The 18,642-nt window shown below is 40.7% G+C and overlaps 2 protein-coding genes across 3 annotated transcripts; both read right to left on the bottom strand.

The window, feature by feature from the left end:
* Positions 1–1,157: 1,157 nt before the first annotated feature.
* LOC121326015 (glycine cleavage system H protein, mitochondrial-like) lies at positions 1,158–7,339 on the bottom strand. Its single transcript, XM_041269151.1, has 5 exons — positions 7,088–7,339; positions 3,934–4,013; positions 3,167–3,230; positions 2,436–2,567; positions 1,158–1,741 (listed from the first exon to the last, which is right to left on the bottom strand). The coding sequence occupies exons 1-5, from the start codon at positions 7,233–7,235 to the stop codon at positions 1,644–1,646; spliced, it is 522 nt and encodes a 173-aa protein (XP_041125085.1). The 5' UTR covers positions 7,236–7,339; the 3' UTR covers positions 1,158–1,643.
* Positions 7,340–9,478: 2,139 nt separating this feature from the next.
* Positions 9,479–18,642, bottom strand: LOC121326044 (lysine--tRNA ligase-like). 2 transcript variants are annotated; one of them, XM_041269187.1, is made up of 15 exons: positions 18,539–18,615; positions 17,096–17,270; positions 16,200–16,344; positions 15,634–15,799; positions 15,313–15,406; positions 15,024–15,210; positions 14,768–14,893; positions 12,857–12,976; positions 12,495–12,657; positions 11,827–12,000; positions 11,310–11,395; positions 10,997–11,082; positions 10,424–10,550; positions 10,079–10,222; positions 9,479–9,731 (listed from the first exon to the last, which is right to left on the bottom strand). In XM_041269187.1, the coding sequence occupies exons 2-15, from the start codon at positions 17,230–17,232 to the stop codon at positions 9,657–9,659; spliced, it is 1,830 nt and encodes a 609-aa protein (XP_041125121.1). In that variant the 5' UTR covers positions 17,233–17,270; positions 18,539–18,615; the 3' UTR covers positions 9,479–9,656. The 2 variants fall into 2 exon arrangements, with proteins under 2 accessions (XP_041125121.1, XP_041125122.1); XM_041269188.1 differs by lacking the exon at positions 17,096–17,270 and having other exon boundaries at positions 18,539–18,642.

Below are 18,642 nucleotides of genomic sequence, written 5' to 3'. Positions count from 1 at the left end.
GTTACTGTAGCAATGGGCGGGGCTTGTCAGTATTTGCTTCACCAGGCAGTACTGTAACTCAATCAATTTCTGGAGAGGATTGGCAGCCATCTTCTGATTCGACAGAGGCTTCCTCGCCTGGAGACACTGCGGGCTGTTGTCATAGACAGGGGCCGGCGCTGTACTGGCAAATGCTCTGTATGAGCCTTGGCTGCAGGAGAGAGACAAGCTGGCATTCTTAGGTGCCAGCTATACCACTCCTACTGCCTGAGAGAACCAGGCTCTGTCAGCACCTAGGGAGTTGGGCTTAGAGGTAGGTAGAGATGTTTTATTGCTATAGTTTTTGTGTCAACAAATTGCATGATGGAAACCCACTGCACAACCTAAGTATCCGAAACAATTGATACTTTCACTTAAGTCAATTAGATCTCAGCCTCCCAGTGGCTCCAGTCCTGTGAAATGGATCAGCTGGGACTGGGACAAGGCTGAGTGAAAGTACCCATAGGCTGGAGAGACAAGAGAGGGACCAGCACACCCTGGAGGGGCTGCTTCACCACAGAAAGCCAGAGAGGCAGGGGTCCTCCAGGCAGGTCCCGTTCAGCGTGGTGCCAGCCGGGCTCACCCACTTCAAAAGTTGAGGCAGGAGAATACCTACTTTTGATTTTCCACTTTTGTAAGCGGTGTACAGAGTATTTAGATTTGACATACAAGCCCTCTGCAAAAAGAGATTTCAGTCAGCCACCAGGTGTCATTACTTCTATGCAAAATACCCCATTCAAAGAAAACTGCCGTTATTACCTTTGGTTAGCCCACCAGAATCCCATTTAAATTGAAGGTGAGGATATTTAAATCAGCTATAAACCTTTTTGTGAATTCAAAACTCCTTAAACTTAAGGAACTGGCAACCTATGGCTAGATTATGGGTATGCCTGGTGCTCAACTTCTATACAAAGCCTCAATAGTTAATCAACCTCAATAATCTTCCAAAGGACCACCTCATCTCTAATATTGAGTCCTGATATTCTGACAAAAAAAGCTGTTGTAACTGTATGGAATATTCTAATAAATAAAAATGAAAAGCGAATAAAAAAAATTCTCTGCTTTTGGGAAGCATTTATATACACCAGTAGAGGGCAGTCTCAGCTAAACTGTGATAGACAAGGCACGTCACATTCTGATAGAGACAAAAAAAAAAAGTGTATTTGTTATAACAAATTATCAAAATGTATGCAAGATAGTAAGCAATTTCTTATCTGAAGGGTACAAGAGGGAATCCAAAAACACTTGTGGTAAACACACATTAAAGCTACAGTATGATTTATAGCCTGAATTGGCTGGTGTCACACAGAAAATTGGGACAGATTCTGGGTCAAGCCATGTGTCTCATAACTTTCCCAGCTCTGGGATCTGAACACCAGCCCTAGAGATGGGGCAAATTCCATAGTCACAGCCCTGGAATTAAAGGTTAAATGGAAAAATATGCCAGACTCTACATATTCCAATGTTGTCTATTTAGAAAACGTTGTGTTTTATTTGCAGTTTTCCGTTGAGTCCATAACTGGTGTGCAGCTGTAGTTGCTCAGGGTGAGGGGGGAGGTTTAGTGTGGAAAAGTTCTAGTAGAGAACTTCTACTAGAAACTGGATTACTGCCTCTTAAACTGTCCTCAGTCCTCAATGGATTTTATATACTTTTCATAAGCATCTTCCTCCAACAGCTCCTCCAACTCACTGGGGTTATCAAGCGTCATCTTTATAAGCCAACCTAGAAGCAGGACAAGGAGGTATTTTTAGTATAGTTTTCATTAGAATAATTTTCCTAATGCTTAATTTCTTATATACTGATCCTATTATATGTTCCATATGATTCTCAAATATGGGTTCTGATCATTATTTGCCATTTTTAGTTACTATCCCAGAAAAAAAGGACTCAGAAAAAAAACAAGGCTGATTGTGTATCTTACAGTTGCACAGGATTCTGTGCCCATTGTACAGCTAATGTGCTTCCCCACCTCACTTCCTAACAAATTACCCTTAATGAATCTGTCATAAGCCATTTTTGCCTGAATAATTAGTAAAAGTTACAAATAATTATCAAAAGAATAGAAAACATACAGAAAATACATCACAGGAGACAGATAAACAGAGATAGATAGTATACAGTTTATATTTGGAAGTTCAGGTTTACATTGTAAATCAGCAAGTCAGTTCCTGAAGAATGTGAAAAGGATGAAAGGATTAAAAGAAGTGATCTTAAAACAAAGCTATCTCTAAATTGAAAGAGACTGGCCACACAGTGGTCTTTGTGGAGCTTAGTAATTTGTACTGCACTTATTTTTTTCCTTCTAGAATTTGATAGTCACTACATTTGAATTTGGCCATGTGCTGTATTAGTGCAAAACACACCCAGGTATTGTGAAATTCTCCAGACTGGGTTGGTGGTACAGTGCTGAACTCACCGTCTTTGTAGCAGGATTTGTTGACGAGTCCAGGGTTGTCTGCCAGCGCTGTGTTTATTTCAGTCACCTCTCCAGTCAGTGGAGAGTACAGTTCACTGGCAGCTTTCACACTTTCCAAAGCGCCAAACTCGTCTGGAACAGAGAGGTCACAGAGAGGTCACATTTACAATTGGCCTTTTTGGTCTTCTGTGGCACAAGACTGCTTTCTTGTGAACAATATTGGCGAGACCGAGAAGACTGCCAAGTGGCTACAATGCACATTAAAAAAAATATACAGCACAAAATAAAAATCTCAAGGACTGTTTGCCCTTGAGAACAAGTGATCTATACTTTTCTATGCCCTCAAATTATACTTTACAAAAAAATATGTATTTAGGGCCAACATGACATAATTTAGACTCACTTTAACTGAACTCACCAGAACTGTAAGAAGTGACATGATATCTGTAAAGTTGCAACATTTGTTATGGAATACATTGATACACAGTTGGTATGACTGGTTCACAGACCCATGGTTAGCACTATTCCATCAGGTAGTCTGAGATTAGTGCTAGTCATGATTTGTGAAAACATCTGGCAATGTTCAGCTAGCTACCATCTATTTTGTTGCATCAGATTCTTTAATTTCATTGCCACTTGAGAGACAACATTCTTGTTCCAAACACTGGGAAGTGCGGGGTTAATGCATCTATCAAAAGTTTGATATTTATTATTAAGGAGACAAAACTCACCCATTTTCTTTAGTTTTGTGCCAACTTCCGGAAGACCACAGTATACCACATCCCCTAAAGCTTCCTGTGTCACAAAAAAAAAAAAAAAAAGTTAGCCTTTATTGAAAGACTACTTGTAAACAAATGCTGGATGCATTGTTCTAAAAAAAAAAAAAAAAAAAAAAAAATTAAAAATGATTTCTGTTGACAAGTTTACAAAGCATGCATTTAAAAGAGGAGTAAGTGACTGCAACGGTGGGGTTCTGTCAGATATAAAATCACCTGGAGCCTTGAGGTAGCCTTGCACAGTACAGACTAAAAACACTAATCAGATTTATTATTTTATTGCATACTTATACATAAACACACAGAGTCTTCTGTAACTTAAAATAACCCTTGAGGAATTAATAAGCACTGTAATTCATTTAAACAGGATAATCCAGTTCAGATACAGCAACAGATATACCCAAAAAACAGCTTGTCAGCATGTGAGCTTGTCCCTCAATTCCACACCTTATTCCAAAAGTATTGTGGGAAGGTAATTTATTTCCTAAGAGTAATATAGATGATTTGACAAAACTGCAAAAGAAACATGCATGCATGCAATAAAACACAAATAAAGGCTGAGCTTGCGTTCCTCAGGACTGGTCAAAGGGCTAAGTTCATAGCCATGATTATCTGAGAAATTACGGAGGGTAATAAATATCAGATGTGAGCAAAGGCCATGAAGGAATAGAGCGCAGAATTGAACTGTAATCAAGCAAGCCTTACTGGAAAGGACTGCATACCTGTGCAAAATTGCTGATGCCAACTATACCGGTCCCGCCCTCCACTCGCACCCATTCGTGCTTGTCTGTGAATTTAAGAGCTACAGAAAAAAATAAAGCATTAATATCACACCATTGGGGTCTATTAATTATCTTTCACAAGTATTAAGATGCACTAGAACAGTACAACAGACCCCACTGCCGAGAACTAATTACTTGTATATATTTGGTTCTATAAAAAAGCTTTACTTGAGAGTCCATAGTTAAGGAGAAGAATATTGCAACAGCAGCCTGAGAAGTGTTTACACCTCCAGGGTATTAACGCAAAATGAGACTCTGCAAAGGACTTCTGCTGTTAAAATAGACTAATTAATAGGTGAGGTGTACCAATTTGAGAAATAGTACCTCCCAAGAAACAGACATGCAGACACACGCACACCACTGAACTCTTACATAGAGTGCTGGATTTTGGTACTAAAAGTATAGAACCTGAATGTTGCTGCATTCAAGATAGAAGCTACACTCTGCTCCACATTCTTTGTAATCAAATCCATGTGGGGGCTGTCCAATGCCAGAAAGAGTTAACAGCAACAGTAGACTGTACAGTAGTGGGATTTCCATGTGAGTGGCAAGCATCTGCCCCCTGAAGAATGCGAGGATAGGGAGGTGTGGTCTGCGTGGATATACTGCCGTCTTTACACAGGCTGAAGGGAGAGGGAGGTCCACACTCTTAAAATCTTGATCACTCACACAAGCACACACTCACAATGTCACTGTCAGTCCAAAGGGCACACTCGTGTACTCTGACCCAAGGCCTGAGGCTGTTGTGCAAGTGACCTTGTTTCAAAACTGATTTTAAAAAGTTACATTTAAAGAGACCAGCTAAGTTTGAGAAAGACACCCAGTTCAGCACCTATGTTTTCTTCTAGATCAAGTGCTTCCACTACCTTTTAAATGGTCAGGTGTTTACAGTTTTTTCCCCACAGACCTCTACTAACTATGAAACAAAGATATACATATTTCTACAGCAAACTCTACTGGTATGAATACATTACAGTAGCTATGCATGGAGAAATATTAACAAACTTGGATATAAACTTGTATAAAAAATAAACTTGTATATGATATAAACTTGTACAAAATATTGCTAATTGCAAATGGCAACCTGTGGGAAGCAATGGAGTGCATTTTATAATCTTTATGGTAAATAAATAAATAAATAAATAAATCGCTAGCCTAGGTTGCTGCTGGAGCCACAGGTATTATTTGTTGATAACATGTGTGTGGCGTCTAGTAGCCGCTGAATGGTTTGGGAGTGGGATAGCTGCAGCAGCATTTTTTGGGGGGATACTTCAGCGACCACAGGACTTCCTCATAGTAATCTGTGTTATTTATTTTTTTTATTCATATTTTATTGGAATCTGTGTTCCAGATTCAGAGATGGAGTGGGCTTTACTTAAAGGTAGTCCCTCTGCTCATCATACTGGGGAGAAGACAGAAGGAGGTTATTCCTGAACGTCACAGCATCCCTCCATACAATTTTGGTGAATGCAAGAAAGCCAGTTTATTTTTATTTTTAATTCTCTTAATTAAAATATAACTATGAAGACATAACCCAGTTAACACAATATGGCTTTATGGAATACCCCATCCCCACATCCCAGCATTGTCTTCATTATCCCATGTCTCTTGTGTTATCACACCCAAGCGGCAATTAACATGCATTAAGAATTTCAAATTTTAGCATTAGACCATGCAGAAAAACACAAGTTCGAACCAGATCTTGACCTGTGCTTTCTGAAGGCTATAGACAATCTGGAAGAGAGTGTGCATGTGTGTCAGGTTGCGGGCTGTTTCCATTTTTGTATTTTTAATTACATTTTTTTGCAGTTGTTGGTGCAGGGCCACAAAGGACAGCCAGGATGACACTGATTACACGCATTGAGTTTGCAAGGTGTTTAAATTGTTCTAGAGATACACACATGACCAGCCATGTTATGTCATTGTTACCAATTGCAGTCTCCATTGTCTTGAGATATGTTTCCTCTGTTTGTATCTACAGCACTGTGTGTACTAGCTATGTGTGGGAGGATTACTGTTTTAAATCAACCAACTGTGCATCTGTGTGAACCTGCAAGATTTTTGGTGATGAAATGTTCTTTGAACAAACAGAGTTTATTCTGGCATGACTTTTTAAAAGTAAATAAATTAATAAATACAATTTAAAATGTTTCCAGTTTATTTGGGGGTGGAAATCTTCAGGAATCTGTGCAGTCTTCAGTCATCAGATCTGCTGTTCTGCTCATCATGTCTGGAATTTACTTGAAACAAGGAGGTCTTGTGTATTTTAATATTACATTTTATATATTACATAATATGACACGGACTTTTGCAGAACAATGGAACAGATGATCCATTTATTCAAAGCTGTATTACAAAATATTGCAGGCGTTTCAATTTTTTGGTTTAAGCCCTAAACATTAAAATAGAAATCTAACCTAATTAAACACAATTTACTCCCAATTAACTTTCTCATCAGAATTCATATGAAAATTACTCTTAATGTAAAACATGTGTTTGCTGGTCTGTGTGAAGCCAGTTTAAAGTCATCAGGACAGGATTTTGATAAGTTTGTTACACACCGTTATCCTGATCCTTAAGGCAAGCACGTCACATTTCACCGCAAGTACAAGTATCAACGTAAAGTCCTTCTTTATGCTCAAACAACATTTTGCGCAAAATACAGTTTGTGGATAAAAACTTGGGAGGTACGTACCGTGCCAAAAAAGTAACCCCAGTCACGACTGTGAAATGTTAACTCACAAATCAGGGTAACTTGAACAGGCTAGTACCGTATAATAAAATTATACATAACAACGAACATCTGCAGCGAGACGCTTTGTGGTATAAAACACTTCTCAGATATAGAGGCAGTGCAGGTGTGCTACTTCCTGCGTCATGGGGAACTCGCTGCACAGGTTTTTATTGTTTGTTTTTTTTTAAACTCAAAAAATACCATTTACTTTAAAATTAACAGCAATGGATAACATTAAAAAAAGACATTTCGCTACCCAGTTTTGTAGCAAGAAGACTGCTCTTGTATAAGGTCATAGTGTTATTTTTTCACTCAGGAGAAATTGCACCGTCAGTTTGCAAACATGCTGGAAATTCGTACCTGAGGATAGTCTGGAGACGGTGGAGAAGGTCCGTGGAACACATGGCTTCCACAACCAGTAAGCGGGTCTCTGCGCAGCCCGGGGCAGCAGTGACAGTGTTTTAGGAAAGTTTGCACACACACAGACAAGCGCTGCTCGCATCGCCATCTTCGCCGCGGCTCTGTCTGAGTGACGTGATGTGGTGTGGTGTGTAGGAGCCGGTTCGGGTACGCGCACCGCGGACGAAAGCAATAACGCAAGACAGGGTGCTCAAATATGGTACAACATCCGCAAAAATGGGTTGCTGCCCAACAACCTAGACGTGCCGTGCACATATTGGACCAAACAAACATGTCATGTGTTGTTGTGCTACAAAATGGCATCCCGCACGCAATACTACTGCCAAAATAAATGTGTTGTCAAGTGAATCGTTTGTGTGGTTCTCAATGTCGAAAGCCACACTTTCAGGTAGCGTTCTTTCCTTTTGTAATCTTTTTGGAGTAAAATTGTCCCCACCCTTTCAAAAGCTTCTTCCCCTAATGACTGAGGTGCTTTTCAGCCTGTGCAGTAACATGCTTTGTCCCAAAAGAGAGTGCTTATGTGAATTTCGGGAATTCGAATGTAACAGATTTCCTGATAATGAGGCATGGAAACTAATGCAGTACCATGTTTTAAATAAAAGTACATTACAGCATTTAACAATTCGTTTGTGACTCATAACAATCTAGTTTGTTGCAATTAAAAGTAGTTTTACCGGGCAGTTAATAACTTAAAAGATTTTAAGGACTGTTTTCACATCGCATTTTGATCAATACATCATTTACAGTTTTGAAAGCTTTTCTGAACTGTTTGACAGAGGGTTAAGCTCATTTTCACTTTTTTTGTTTTTTAAAGCGCTTTTTAATGTAAGAGAATGTTTATAAAACATAAACTAACTGGATTTGTAAGACGGAGGAAATGACACACACAAATGCATCCAAACTTCATAATTACACACACACACACTATATATATATATATATATATATATATATATATATATATATATAGATAGATAGATAGATAGATAGATAGATAGATATAATTCCTATAGAAAGTCTACACCCCCTTTCAAACTTTTCACCTTTTGTTGCCTTATAGCCTGGATTAGTTTTTTTTTATCTACACATCCTATCCCACAACTTCCAAGTGAAAGATTCTAGCAATTTGTAGAAATTTAATTAAAAATAAAAACTTAAATAGCTTGGTTGGATAAGTGTCCACCCCCCTTGTATTCCTTGTACTAGCAATCCTAAATTAGCTCAGTTGTAACCAATCACCTTTAAAATCACACACCAAGTGGCCTCCACCTGCCTAAATTGATTTCAGGATAAATTCAGCAGTTCCTGTTTTTTTTTTTCTTTTTTTGTTTTTTAACAAACTTGTTCTTAATGTTCTCTCATTGTTTGGTTTAGTTAATCTTTTTACAAATAATACTGCATTTGGTGGATGTGAACATGCTAGAGCTCTCCGTCAGCCAAGGAAATCCTCAGCTTTTGCTAGTTTTTGCAGCCATCGGCAACAAATTCAAAAAGTAATTAGTGACTATTTTAAAAATACAATGTTCTATGGCTAATTTTAAAGCTCTGTTTCATTGTAAATGTTTATTCTCTGTCAATGGAAAAATGAGTAATACAAATGTTTTTGTGGTGTATGTACCATGTTTGTTTATTTCTGTAAACTCCTCTGGGGAAAAACTTTAGCCAATCCAATCTAAAAGTAAAACATACGATAAAGCATCTATATTGAAGTTGCCTGTGCTTTAGTTTGCTGTTACAACTCTACCTAACACACGCAGTGCCACACACTGGGGGACTCCAATTCCTGCGTACCACAATAGAGGAGATAGCTACCCTATAGTTTTGTACTTTCACTTACTACAACTAACTGGATTGAAACAGCATAGAGGAACCTGCAAAGGAAACAGTTAGTAAACATGTCCTCTACTACTGTGGACTGTCAATTCTTAACTGGTGGCCATAAATTAAAAAAACAAAAAACAAAACAGCTTTCCATCAATGCTGAAAAAAATGTAATCCCATTTTAGTCTAAGAAGTCAACTGCACTCACCTAATAGAAATAAAAAACACACAGCAGCTTGTTTATTTAGTCTTCCGCTACAGTGCCTGTTCAGTGCCACCTGTATTTGATCCACTTTGAATCATGTGTAGATTTCGCTATTATATTTTTAAAAAAAAGTAAAACTACAGCGATGCTTTAGATAGAAAATGAAAGACAACACGTGTAGAATAGAGGCTTAAAGCAAGTTTGGCTCAGCTTTTTTGTCAGCACTGTTTCCAGAGTTAATCAAAGACCTTTCTTGATATATAAGTACACCATATGGAACAAAAAACAACCAACCACAGAACACCTGCCTATTGCAACTTTTATTCATTCTCGGTTTCAAAAACAATATAAAAAAGTAGTCCTTCCCTTAAACTTTCACCACCCCTAAACACCAGATGATTTGTGCTGAAGGACAAACAATGATTTGTGCTGAAGGACAATCCTTGCAGTGAATCCTCTCCAGGCAGAGATCAGGTAGCCCTGCTATACCGACGTTCCGTCAGGAGGGGGGGCTGCCTTGTGGTCATCAGGTTTCATGGCTGGGAAGAGCAGCACCTCCTGTGAAACACAGACAATAACCAGGCCTTTAGAGGGAAGCAGAATCAAATTATATAAAAAGGTGTTGGGGTGTAGCAAATGGATTTCTCACATTTTATTATGAAATTAAAAGGCTATTGTTTAATGTACTTTTTACATCCCTATATTGGGACAAAATTCACAAAACCCAAAATAAGGATCCCTGAACTAGTCAGAAGGATTGTCATTCTCACAAAGAGATATAAAATTAAGAGACAAAGCACAGTTTTAAAATGGCTGCAACAGAGAGAATGTGTACCAGAAACAGTGGTAGTTTCCCCTCCAGTCTGATGTCGTTGGGAGTCAGAGTGGTTTTACAGTGTTCCTACCTTGATGTTGTTGGAGTCGGTGAGGAACATGGTAAGACGGTCGATGCCTATGCCACAGCCCGCGGTGGGGGGGAGCCCATATTCAAGGGCAGTGCAGAATGTCTCGTCAATGAACATGGCCTCAATATCGCCCTCTGCCTTCGCCTGGAACACAAACCCACAGGATTGAGTGCTAGCAAGAGGAAACATAGCCAACATACTCGAACCAATAAAGTTTCCTTACTTCTTTAGTACAGAAATACACAAGTTTTTTTTTCTGCTTGAATCAAAAGATAAATAGTGTAAGTTTAAAAATAATAATTTTGTGGATAGTAACTCCTCCCCTTCAGCAGGGTCAGCACCCACCTTTGCCTGCTGCTCAAAGAGCTCCCTCTGCTTGATGGGGTCGTTCAGCTCGGTGTAGCTGTTGCAGATTTCCTTCTTCATTACAAAGAGCTCAAATCGTTCCGTCAGACCTTTCTGCGATCTATGCCTGTGTGAAGAGAGCAACACAATTTGTTTGATTGTAGTTTTCTGGTAAGAAGTAACATAATCTAACGAAGGCACTAACTTACTTTGACCTTGATGTAAAAATCAGGTAATTCACAAAGCTTTACTTATTAGCTGTGCAGAAGGGGGACTTAAACCCCCCCCCCCCAAAAAAAAAAAACCTTTTAAACAATATGAAACTACAAAAAAAAAAAGCTCCAATCTACCTTTAACAATCCAATTCTTACAAACATTGCTATGTCTTACTGTCCAAGTATAACGATCTTGATCCAGATACACTTTCAAATTTTTCAAATCATGTGTATAACAGACATGGATCAAATAAATATCAATAAGCATCCCTGTCCATAATTTCCCCTGCTCTCTCCTCACAGCACAGAGGCTGGGCTTGTGTAATGAAATTTCTAGGAGGCACGGAGAGCTGCTCACCATTTAGCCAGAGGGCTCATGATTTGGGGGTGATCGCAGATGAAGGTGGGGTTGATGCAGGTCACCTCCAGGAAATCGCCAACCAGCTGGAAAAAAACCCCATAAAACAGGGCTGTTAAACAACCCTGCGGTCTGGCAAACAGACACGTAACAGTAAGACACAGGTAAAACTATGCATAAAAAATATCATATATTCAGGTATGTAGCACTAGAACGAATGTGAAACTATGCAAGTAATGTTACAATACAGGAATGAAGAGTGTGCAGCCAGGTGCTATCCAGTGTAACAGGCTGTGTGACTCTGGGCCTGTACCTTGTCGAGCAGACGGGCTGTGGTTCTGGGAGGTGGACACTCCACTCCTTTCTGAGCACAGAGTTCATCAAAGAACTTACGGGCCTCTGTGGGATGAAGGAGAGGTCAGTCACACATTAAATAAACCTGATATGAAAAGCATGTTCTAAACTGTCTACATGTATGTGCAGCAAGGCGTAGCCATAGGAGCCAGCAACCAGTTTACACAACGTGATGCTCATAAAAATACAATTCATATTATCTTACCAGAGTAGTGCAGAGATCACTGCCAAGCGGTTTGATCAATTCCAGTTTTACTGTGAGCCTAAGTTAGGACTATTAATCTCACAGTAAAACACAGAACTGTTTAAATCTCAGCCTTAAAGTACATTGAGGCCAGTAAGGGATCAACATACAAGATTTCTGAGACAGCCATTTCAGGCCAAAAGCTTTACTAAACCCAAGTTTATATCACAGTAATGCATGACAGTGAATAGTAAGGTACAGTAGTAATGTGTAGTAGGTCTGTGTGCCTCACCGTTGGAGTCGTAAGTGTCAGGTGGGGGGAATTTGACCCCCAGCTCTTTCTCCAGGTCATACACCATGCTCACCCGTCTGAAGGGAGGGGTGAAGTCGAGCTCAAAGGCTGGCCCCTCTGGCCCCTCTGGGTGATACTGAACCTTGTACCCACCAGTGATGTGCTTCACCATGCCTGCAGGAGAGAGGAAAGCCTTACGTGCTGTTCGGAAACACTGATACCTCAGGAAGAATTTGATGGGCCTGCCGGACTGTTTACATAAGACAACACCATCATTAGTAACTGAATATATCGTACTGCACTACATATTAACTGAGATAACTGTGTGGCTTTCACCTCTTATAGGCCCAGATTCAAAAACACACCTGAATTTAGATCACAATGGAAATGAATCCACATCACAAGTCCATCACAAAATTCGCTATAAACAGCGGTGTCTCGGACACTATTTTCCTGCACCTAATTACTAAGCATCAGAATTAAAAGATAAAACATTCTGAAAACAACCAAGCAGCACACAACATACACAACATACACAACTACAGTATTACGACACTTCTCATCTGTACAAAATCATTCACAATCCGAACAGGGACAACGCAACAAACACTGCTTCATCCCTGCAGAGGAAAGTAGAGCGGACTGCACCCCATTTAGGTGGCACTGACCTGACAGCAGCTTCTCCGTGATCTCCATGAGGTCTTGGTAATCGGCGTACGCCATGTAGAACTCGCATGTTGTGAACTCGGGATTGTGGGTAAGGTCGATGCCCTCGTTTCTGAACTGCCGCCCGACCTCATACACCCGGTCAATCCCTCCAACCACCAGCATCTGAGAACAGGCAGAGCAGGGCAGGGGTTAGAGGACAATGGTCTAAAAACACACTCCACTAGTGGCCACCCCAAGACCTTCATTACCAGAGGCTGAATGGAACAGCCTTAGCAATGGTCTCAGTTGTCTCGGAGAGTGACGTGTGAAATGTTTTGTTTTGCTTGCTCCTGGCTCCACAGCCTGTGACTTCTGGTCCTACCTTGTGGTACAGCTCTGGTGCGATCCTCATGTACAGGTTCATGTCCAGGTCATTGTGATAGGTGACAAAAGGTCGGGCTACAGCGCCCCCAGGGATCAGGTTCATCATGGGGGTCTCAATCTGTCAGGAACAAAAGCAGGGGAACTCTTACTGCAGGATACACACCTTTAGCTGTCTTACATCAGCCTGCCTCATCCACAGCTTGCACAACTCAATCATAAGTAGTGTTCTGCCTTTCCGGTTTATTCCAAATTTTACCAAAAAATTACAGGATTATTATTATTATTTTTTTTTTTAACTGGACGTCGGTTTTTACTTCTACACGGCTTTTGTCTATTATTCAATATTTTCCCAGTACTGTTTTCTAAGAAATACACAATATTTTGATTAAATGCTGTTTTATTGTGACACCTACATAAGCAGCTCTGCACTGTATATCCTAGGATACAGCAGACATTTAGACGTCAGAGGATCAAATAACGTTCAAAAGTGGGTCTCTGTCACTTCACAAATACACTATCACCTGATTATGTTGGCCACTCAAAATCTGATTATTTTGGCAATTGCTGGGCTTAGTAACTACTAGCTTGATCAAAAACTAAATCGAAATACTTACATGAAAATATAATATTTTTTTGTGGATGAGGAATGGAGAGAGGTTATGAATATTCAAAAGAAAACAAATGTTTTGAAGTATACATAAAGCAAAAATAGCAGTGGGTCAGATAATGCAGAGGAAGCATAGTGTTGCAAATACTACTGCATTGAGGTACATGTTCGTGCTGACAATAAAAGAGTTTACTGAAAAATAAGAGACACATTTACTAAAACAAGAAAGTGAACTGAGACCAGCAATCCATGTATGCTGCTTTTACACAAGCTTTAATAAAAAGAGAGCGCAGAATGACTGTGTTAATGAGTTTGTCAGAGCGCTGTGCTTTGCTGGACAGCCACTGTTTATTGCAGAGAGGTATGTATTCGTGACTTAGTGTAACAGTACTGTCTGTAGTAAAACACTGCCTAACGCCGACAACCTTAATCATAAATATTTGACAGAAAATGGTGATGCTTTAGTTGGTAAACTAACGGAAGGAATTGATGGAAATGTCCAGTATGATTTTCTCCGCCTACTTCTGTCAATTTTTTTTTTTTTTTTTTTTTTTAACAAAATTTCAAGGTGAATAAACCTGGCTTGTTTTGTGCTGATGTCGTGTTCATACCTTCTGTAGATCCTATTCTCGTATTTTCTCCAAAGACACATTAAGATATGCAAAACAATGACCTCAAACTGCATGTACAGTTTCTTTGAGGAATATCTTGAAATGATTAGCTGAAATATACTTTGCTTTTTTGTTGTCCAAAATGCTCCAATGCTAAAAACTAAATTTTAGCAACCTAAAACAAAACAATGCAGCAACAAAATTTGTCCCACCCCCTACTGCACAGTACAGATCACAGAAAAGCAGTACAGATGCACTGATAGGCTGATTAAAACTTCAATGTCATTTGAATAGTAAGCAAGAACGTTAACCGCTTTGGAGAAATGGTTTTTTGTAAATGTTATTTGTGGATGTTTTTTGTTTGTTTGTTTTTTGTTTAAGTGCAATGCACACAGGACGGTGAAGGAACAAAAAAAGCCTATCTAGGAAGATACGTAGTTTGCGTCTCTTGCATTGTGCAATAGTTCATTTAAACAAGGTTTATTTTTTTAATCTCCGTACTTCTCCAGTATGCATTGGCGCCTAAAAGAGGTGAATTTCACAGTGACCCCTCAATTTCACAATTTCAGCAAAATCTAGAGTTAGGTAGACCCTACCTATAAGCCTCAATTAAACTCCATACTTCCCACTGGTTTTCAACTTAGTACGATAAAACTTGAAAAACAGCACCCCCTGTTGGAAATGGCCTCACCTCCAGGAAGCCTTGCTGGTCCAGGAAACTGCGCAGGTAGGTGATGATCTTGGCCCGAATGATGAATTTCTGCCTCACATAATCATTAAGGATCAGGTCCAGGTAGCGCTGCCGGAACCGGGTTTCCTGTGAGTGGAGAGGACAGAGGGACAGGTTAGAGGAGCGGGACTGGAGGGAAACAGGTTGTTCAGGTTGCCTGATCACTGGATGAAACAGGAGGATGGTTCGTTTCAAACAGCACAACATTCTCTCTCACCTTGTCCTTGAGTCCGAAGTGCAGGTGAGGCAGCATGTGCAGACAGGGCGACAGCAGGGTCATCTCCTTGGGGATGATGCTCAGCTCGCCCTTCTTAGTTTTCCCTGGATTCCCGTGCACCCCGATGATGTCACCCCGCCGCAGCTTCGAGTTGATGCGAACAAACTCCTCCTCCGACTTGTAGTTCCTGCAATATAAGAACAGTCACACATAGCTCCACTCCACAGGTAGAATGTGTATCCTGTCAGCTGGTGCGTACCAGCTTCTGTAATTCTGTTTTCAGTCGTACCTGGAGTTGGCCATGACCTGCAGCTTGACCCCTTCACCTCGCAGGTCATAGAAAAGCAGCTTAGCTCCAGAGGCACGCTTGGCATGGACACGGCCTGGAGATCAGAGGACAAAGTCACGAGTCCTGCCTAGAGCACCACGCAGCTACTTCATACAGAATGATGAATACATGTGAATTATAGTTTATGAAACACTCAGGCCTGCACTCTCTACGTCCTTTTCAAACTCTAGCACATTATCAGTGCTTCTACATCTTTCTCTCAGCCACTGGCACGCTCACTCTGGCCAAAGCATACATTTAAAGTGGCTCATTCTACCTTACCAGACACATTTAGAATGACGTCTGTCAGATGGTCTCCTGGTTGCAGGTGGTTGTATTTTTCAATGAACTCGCTCAGAGACAAGTCCACGTGGAATTTGTGAGGGTAGGGATCCTCTGATGTGCCCTTGAGGTCCTGGATTGCCTGGGTGCGAATCTCAAAGTATTGCTGCAGAGAGACAATGACAGACACCCATCTTAAATTTTATGCTTTTCCACTGCCTCAACCCTATTCCGGAAATCATTCCCAAGAGCACAAGAGATCCAAAGACTGCCTTCCCCGCTCTACTTCTAAGTGCAGAGACAGTGTATAAGCCAACGCTGTGCAAGGCAAGACAGCCACACCAATGCTCAGAGCAGACATAAATTTCAGCTGCTAAACTCGCAAATTAAAAACTTCATTTTATACTACAACTCAAGACCAGAGGGCCCTTAGTAGTGGTAGTATTAAAATGATGTTGCTCATCATTTGGTGCCTCCACCTGTCAAGATGTATTGCTCTGCTGTTCCCCCAACCTCAAAGCTCTGCAATGCCTACCTTTCCAGACAGACAAAACCCATCCACTTACATTGGGGTCCAGCGTCTCATCCTCGGCTCCATAAAGATTCTGATCTCCCGTATCTCCTGCTTTCTTCTTTTGCTCAACGAGTTCTTTGACTCGAGCATCCTTCTCTGCAGCCTTCTTCTCAGCCTTTATCTGCCGCTTCAGCTCACTGGAGGAGAGAGGCAGACAGAGAGAGGGGAGGTTAGAGAACTGAACTGTAGCACCACAGACCATATTTTAAAGTGCCCATTATTAAATGAATTAAACAATTTGACTGTTTAAAAACTACAAAGGGAGAACATTGTATTTGCTGTTACCTGCAACCAAGTTTTTTCTTGACCCTTTAGGCCAACGACATACTTCATTAAGGCATTTTAACAACCTTTAAAATGACTTATGTAATTAGAATGCCTAGATCATGGTCAAGACATGAGGTCACCCTGTCAGGAGCATGAGATACACACAGCTCTTCTTTTAACATGCACACTATCATAGAATTCTTTCAGAAATTTAAGACACTTAAAATACATGCAACATATCTCAGTCTGGTTCAGTTAAGAACCGGTAAGGGCCTTTGTTCAGAAAAGCTTGCTCTGTCACTCCAAAATGCACCCTCAAAATGCCAGTATAGGTTCATTACCAGACATTTACCTCTTGGTGGTTAAACGACTTTAAAAATATTTGTACACATACACAGGGATGGTATAAAATTTGTTATTAAGTCTGTAAAATGTCAAGTGTTTACAATAGGGATTCTGTGGGTTATTTTACATAAAGTAGCTTGCTTTTTTAAGGGGGAAGAGTTGTATGTTGGCAGACTGCTGAACAGACCTCAAAGTTACAGTGAATGCACTCAGTTTGACTGTTGAGGATGAGAAAAGGTTGGTTCTTTTCTCAGAAATAAAGGAAAGGACACCAACCTTTTGTCACCTCGCCAGCGATTCCCTTGGAGCAAAGGGAAGGTGGCCAGGCCAGGGAACACATACTTTGCCCTTTGACCCCCGACCCCAAACGTTTGGATAAACTGCTGCCTAGCAGCTCTAACCACAGACAGCATGGTGAACACAAGAGTGCGATTCCTTCTACAGCTTGGACCTGGAGAGATAGAGACACACAGTCAGCACTGCGCCCCCTGCAGGGTGGTGGGAGACTGAGCCTCATGAAAATGGTGTTACGAGCCCATAATCAAATCTGATAGAACTGAATTTATTATTAAAAAAAAAAAAAAAACTGCACAAAAGAAGAAATTGTGTGTAATAAAAACATTCAGCGCTGTTCCTGCAAACAAACTACCTGGCTCACTGCAGAGGTTACATGCCAAGTCTGTAAACATGCAAAGAAAGCCCCAAGCCTGACCAGGAGATTTTCACTGCAACACTAAGGATAACATCAGCTGTAGAAGAGTACACTGTTGCCTGCGCCCACACCATAGGGATGAGTGTCCCTAACCACAGGGGAGACACAGTTATCACACACTTCCTGTATGTGGATATTTCTAAAGGATTGTCCACACCAAATTTGTATACGTTCTTCAAAATTACTAGGCTGGTTTGTTCACTCTGGCGTATGGATATCCTATTATTATACCAATTTTAACATTTGGCAGAAAACTAGACTTGCATATGTAACGCAGCCCTGGTTGTGATTTTGTGTGACCTCTGTTGTCTGATCCGGCTGCGGTCATGCAGGTTGCCGAACTTGGACAGGGTATGCGCGCAGTCTAGTGTCATTTGATGTACACCTGCGCAGACTCTCTGCGCGACATGAACGCACCCATTATCACCATTCAGTGTTCACGCGTCCGCCGCCAGGGTGGAACGTGTTTTGTGAAAACCATAATGTGAAAACGGAAGCCTAATTCATGTATCAAATATTTTAACACGTTTCGACAAAATACCCCTGTGAAAATTCAATACCATCGCGCCCCTAGCTCCGTGCAGAACTGAAAAGCATGCTTCCACTAAGCCTTCTGCGATCTGTGGTTTTTCTTTCCCATTTAAAACTTACTGTTCTGATTAGTATTTCTATTGCAGCGTCGACAGAGTATTGTAGTTTTGCTCCGTCTTGAGACTTATTTTATCCACGTACATACCTGAACAAAAAGAACTAACTAACTCCTATCACCGATCGACCAAGCACACACACACTTCGCGATGGAAAATGAGAGGATGAAGAACTGCATATCCCAGCATTCACAGTGCGCGCCTGATGTAACATTTCGGCAACGGCTTGTCAGCCTCTATCCATAACATGCACTTCATTAAAATATTACAGAGACTGGAATAGCAGCCAATAGCTGCGTTCCAAATGGCAATGGAAACCAATACCATATAAAACAGACAAGAGAGAACCGTCACGCTTACTTTTTGCTGCGTGTGTTTCCTCCGTCCACCACAGCAGCGGCTGCCATCTTCTGAAACGGGGTACGGCGAAAAAGGTGATTTCCGGGTTGATTCGAAAGTGGCGT

Source organism: Polyodon spathula, chromosome 13 (assembly GCF_017654505.1).
Source record: "Polyodon spathula isolate WHYD16114869_AA chromosome 13, ASM1765450v1, whole genome shotgun sequence".
Lineage (NCBI taxonomy): Eukaryota > Metazoa > Chordata > Actinopteri > Acipenseriformes > Polyodontidae > Polyodon > Polyodon spathula.
This window is presented reverse-complemented; position numbering and strand designations above follow the sequence as displayed.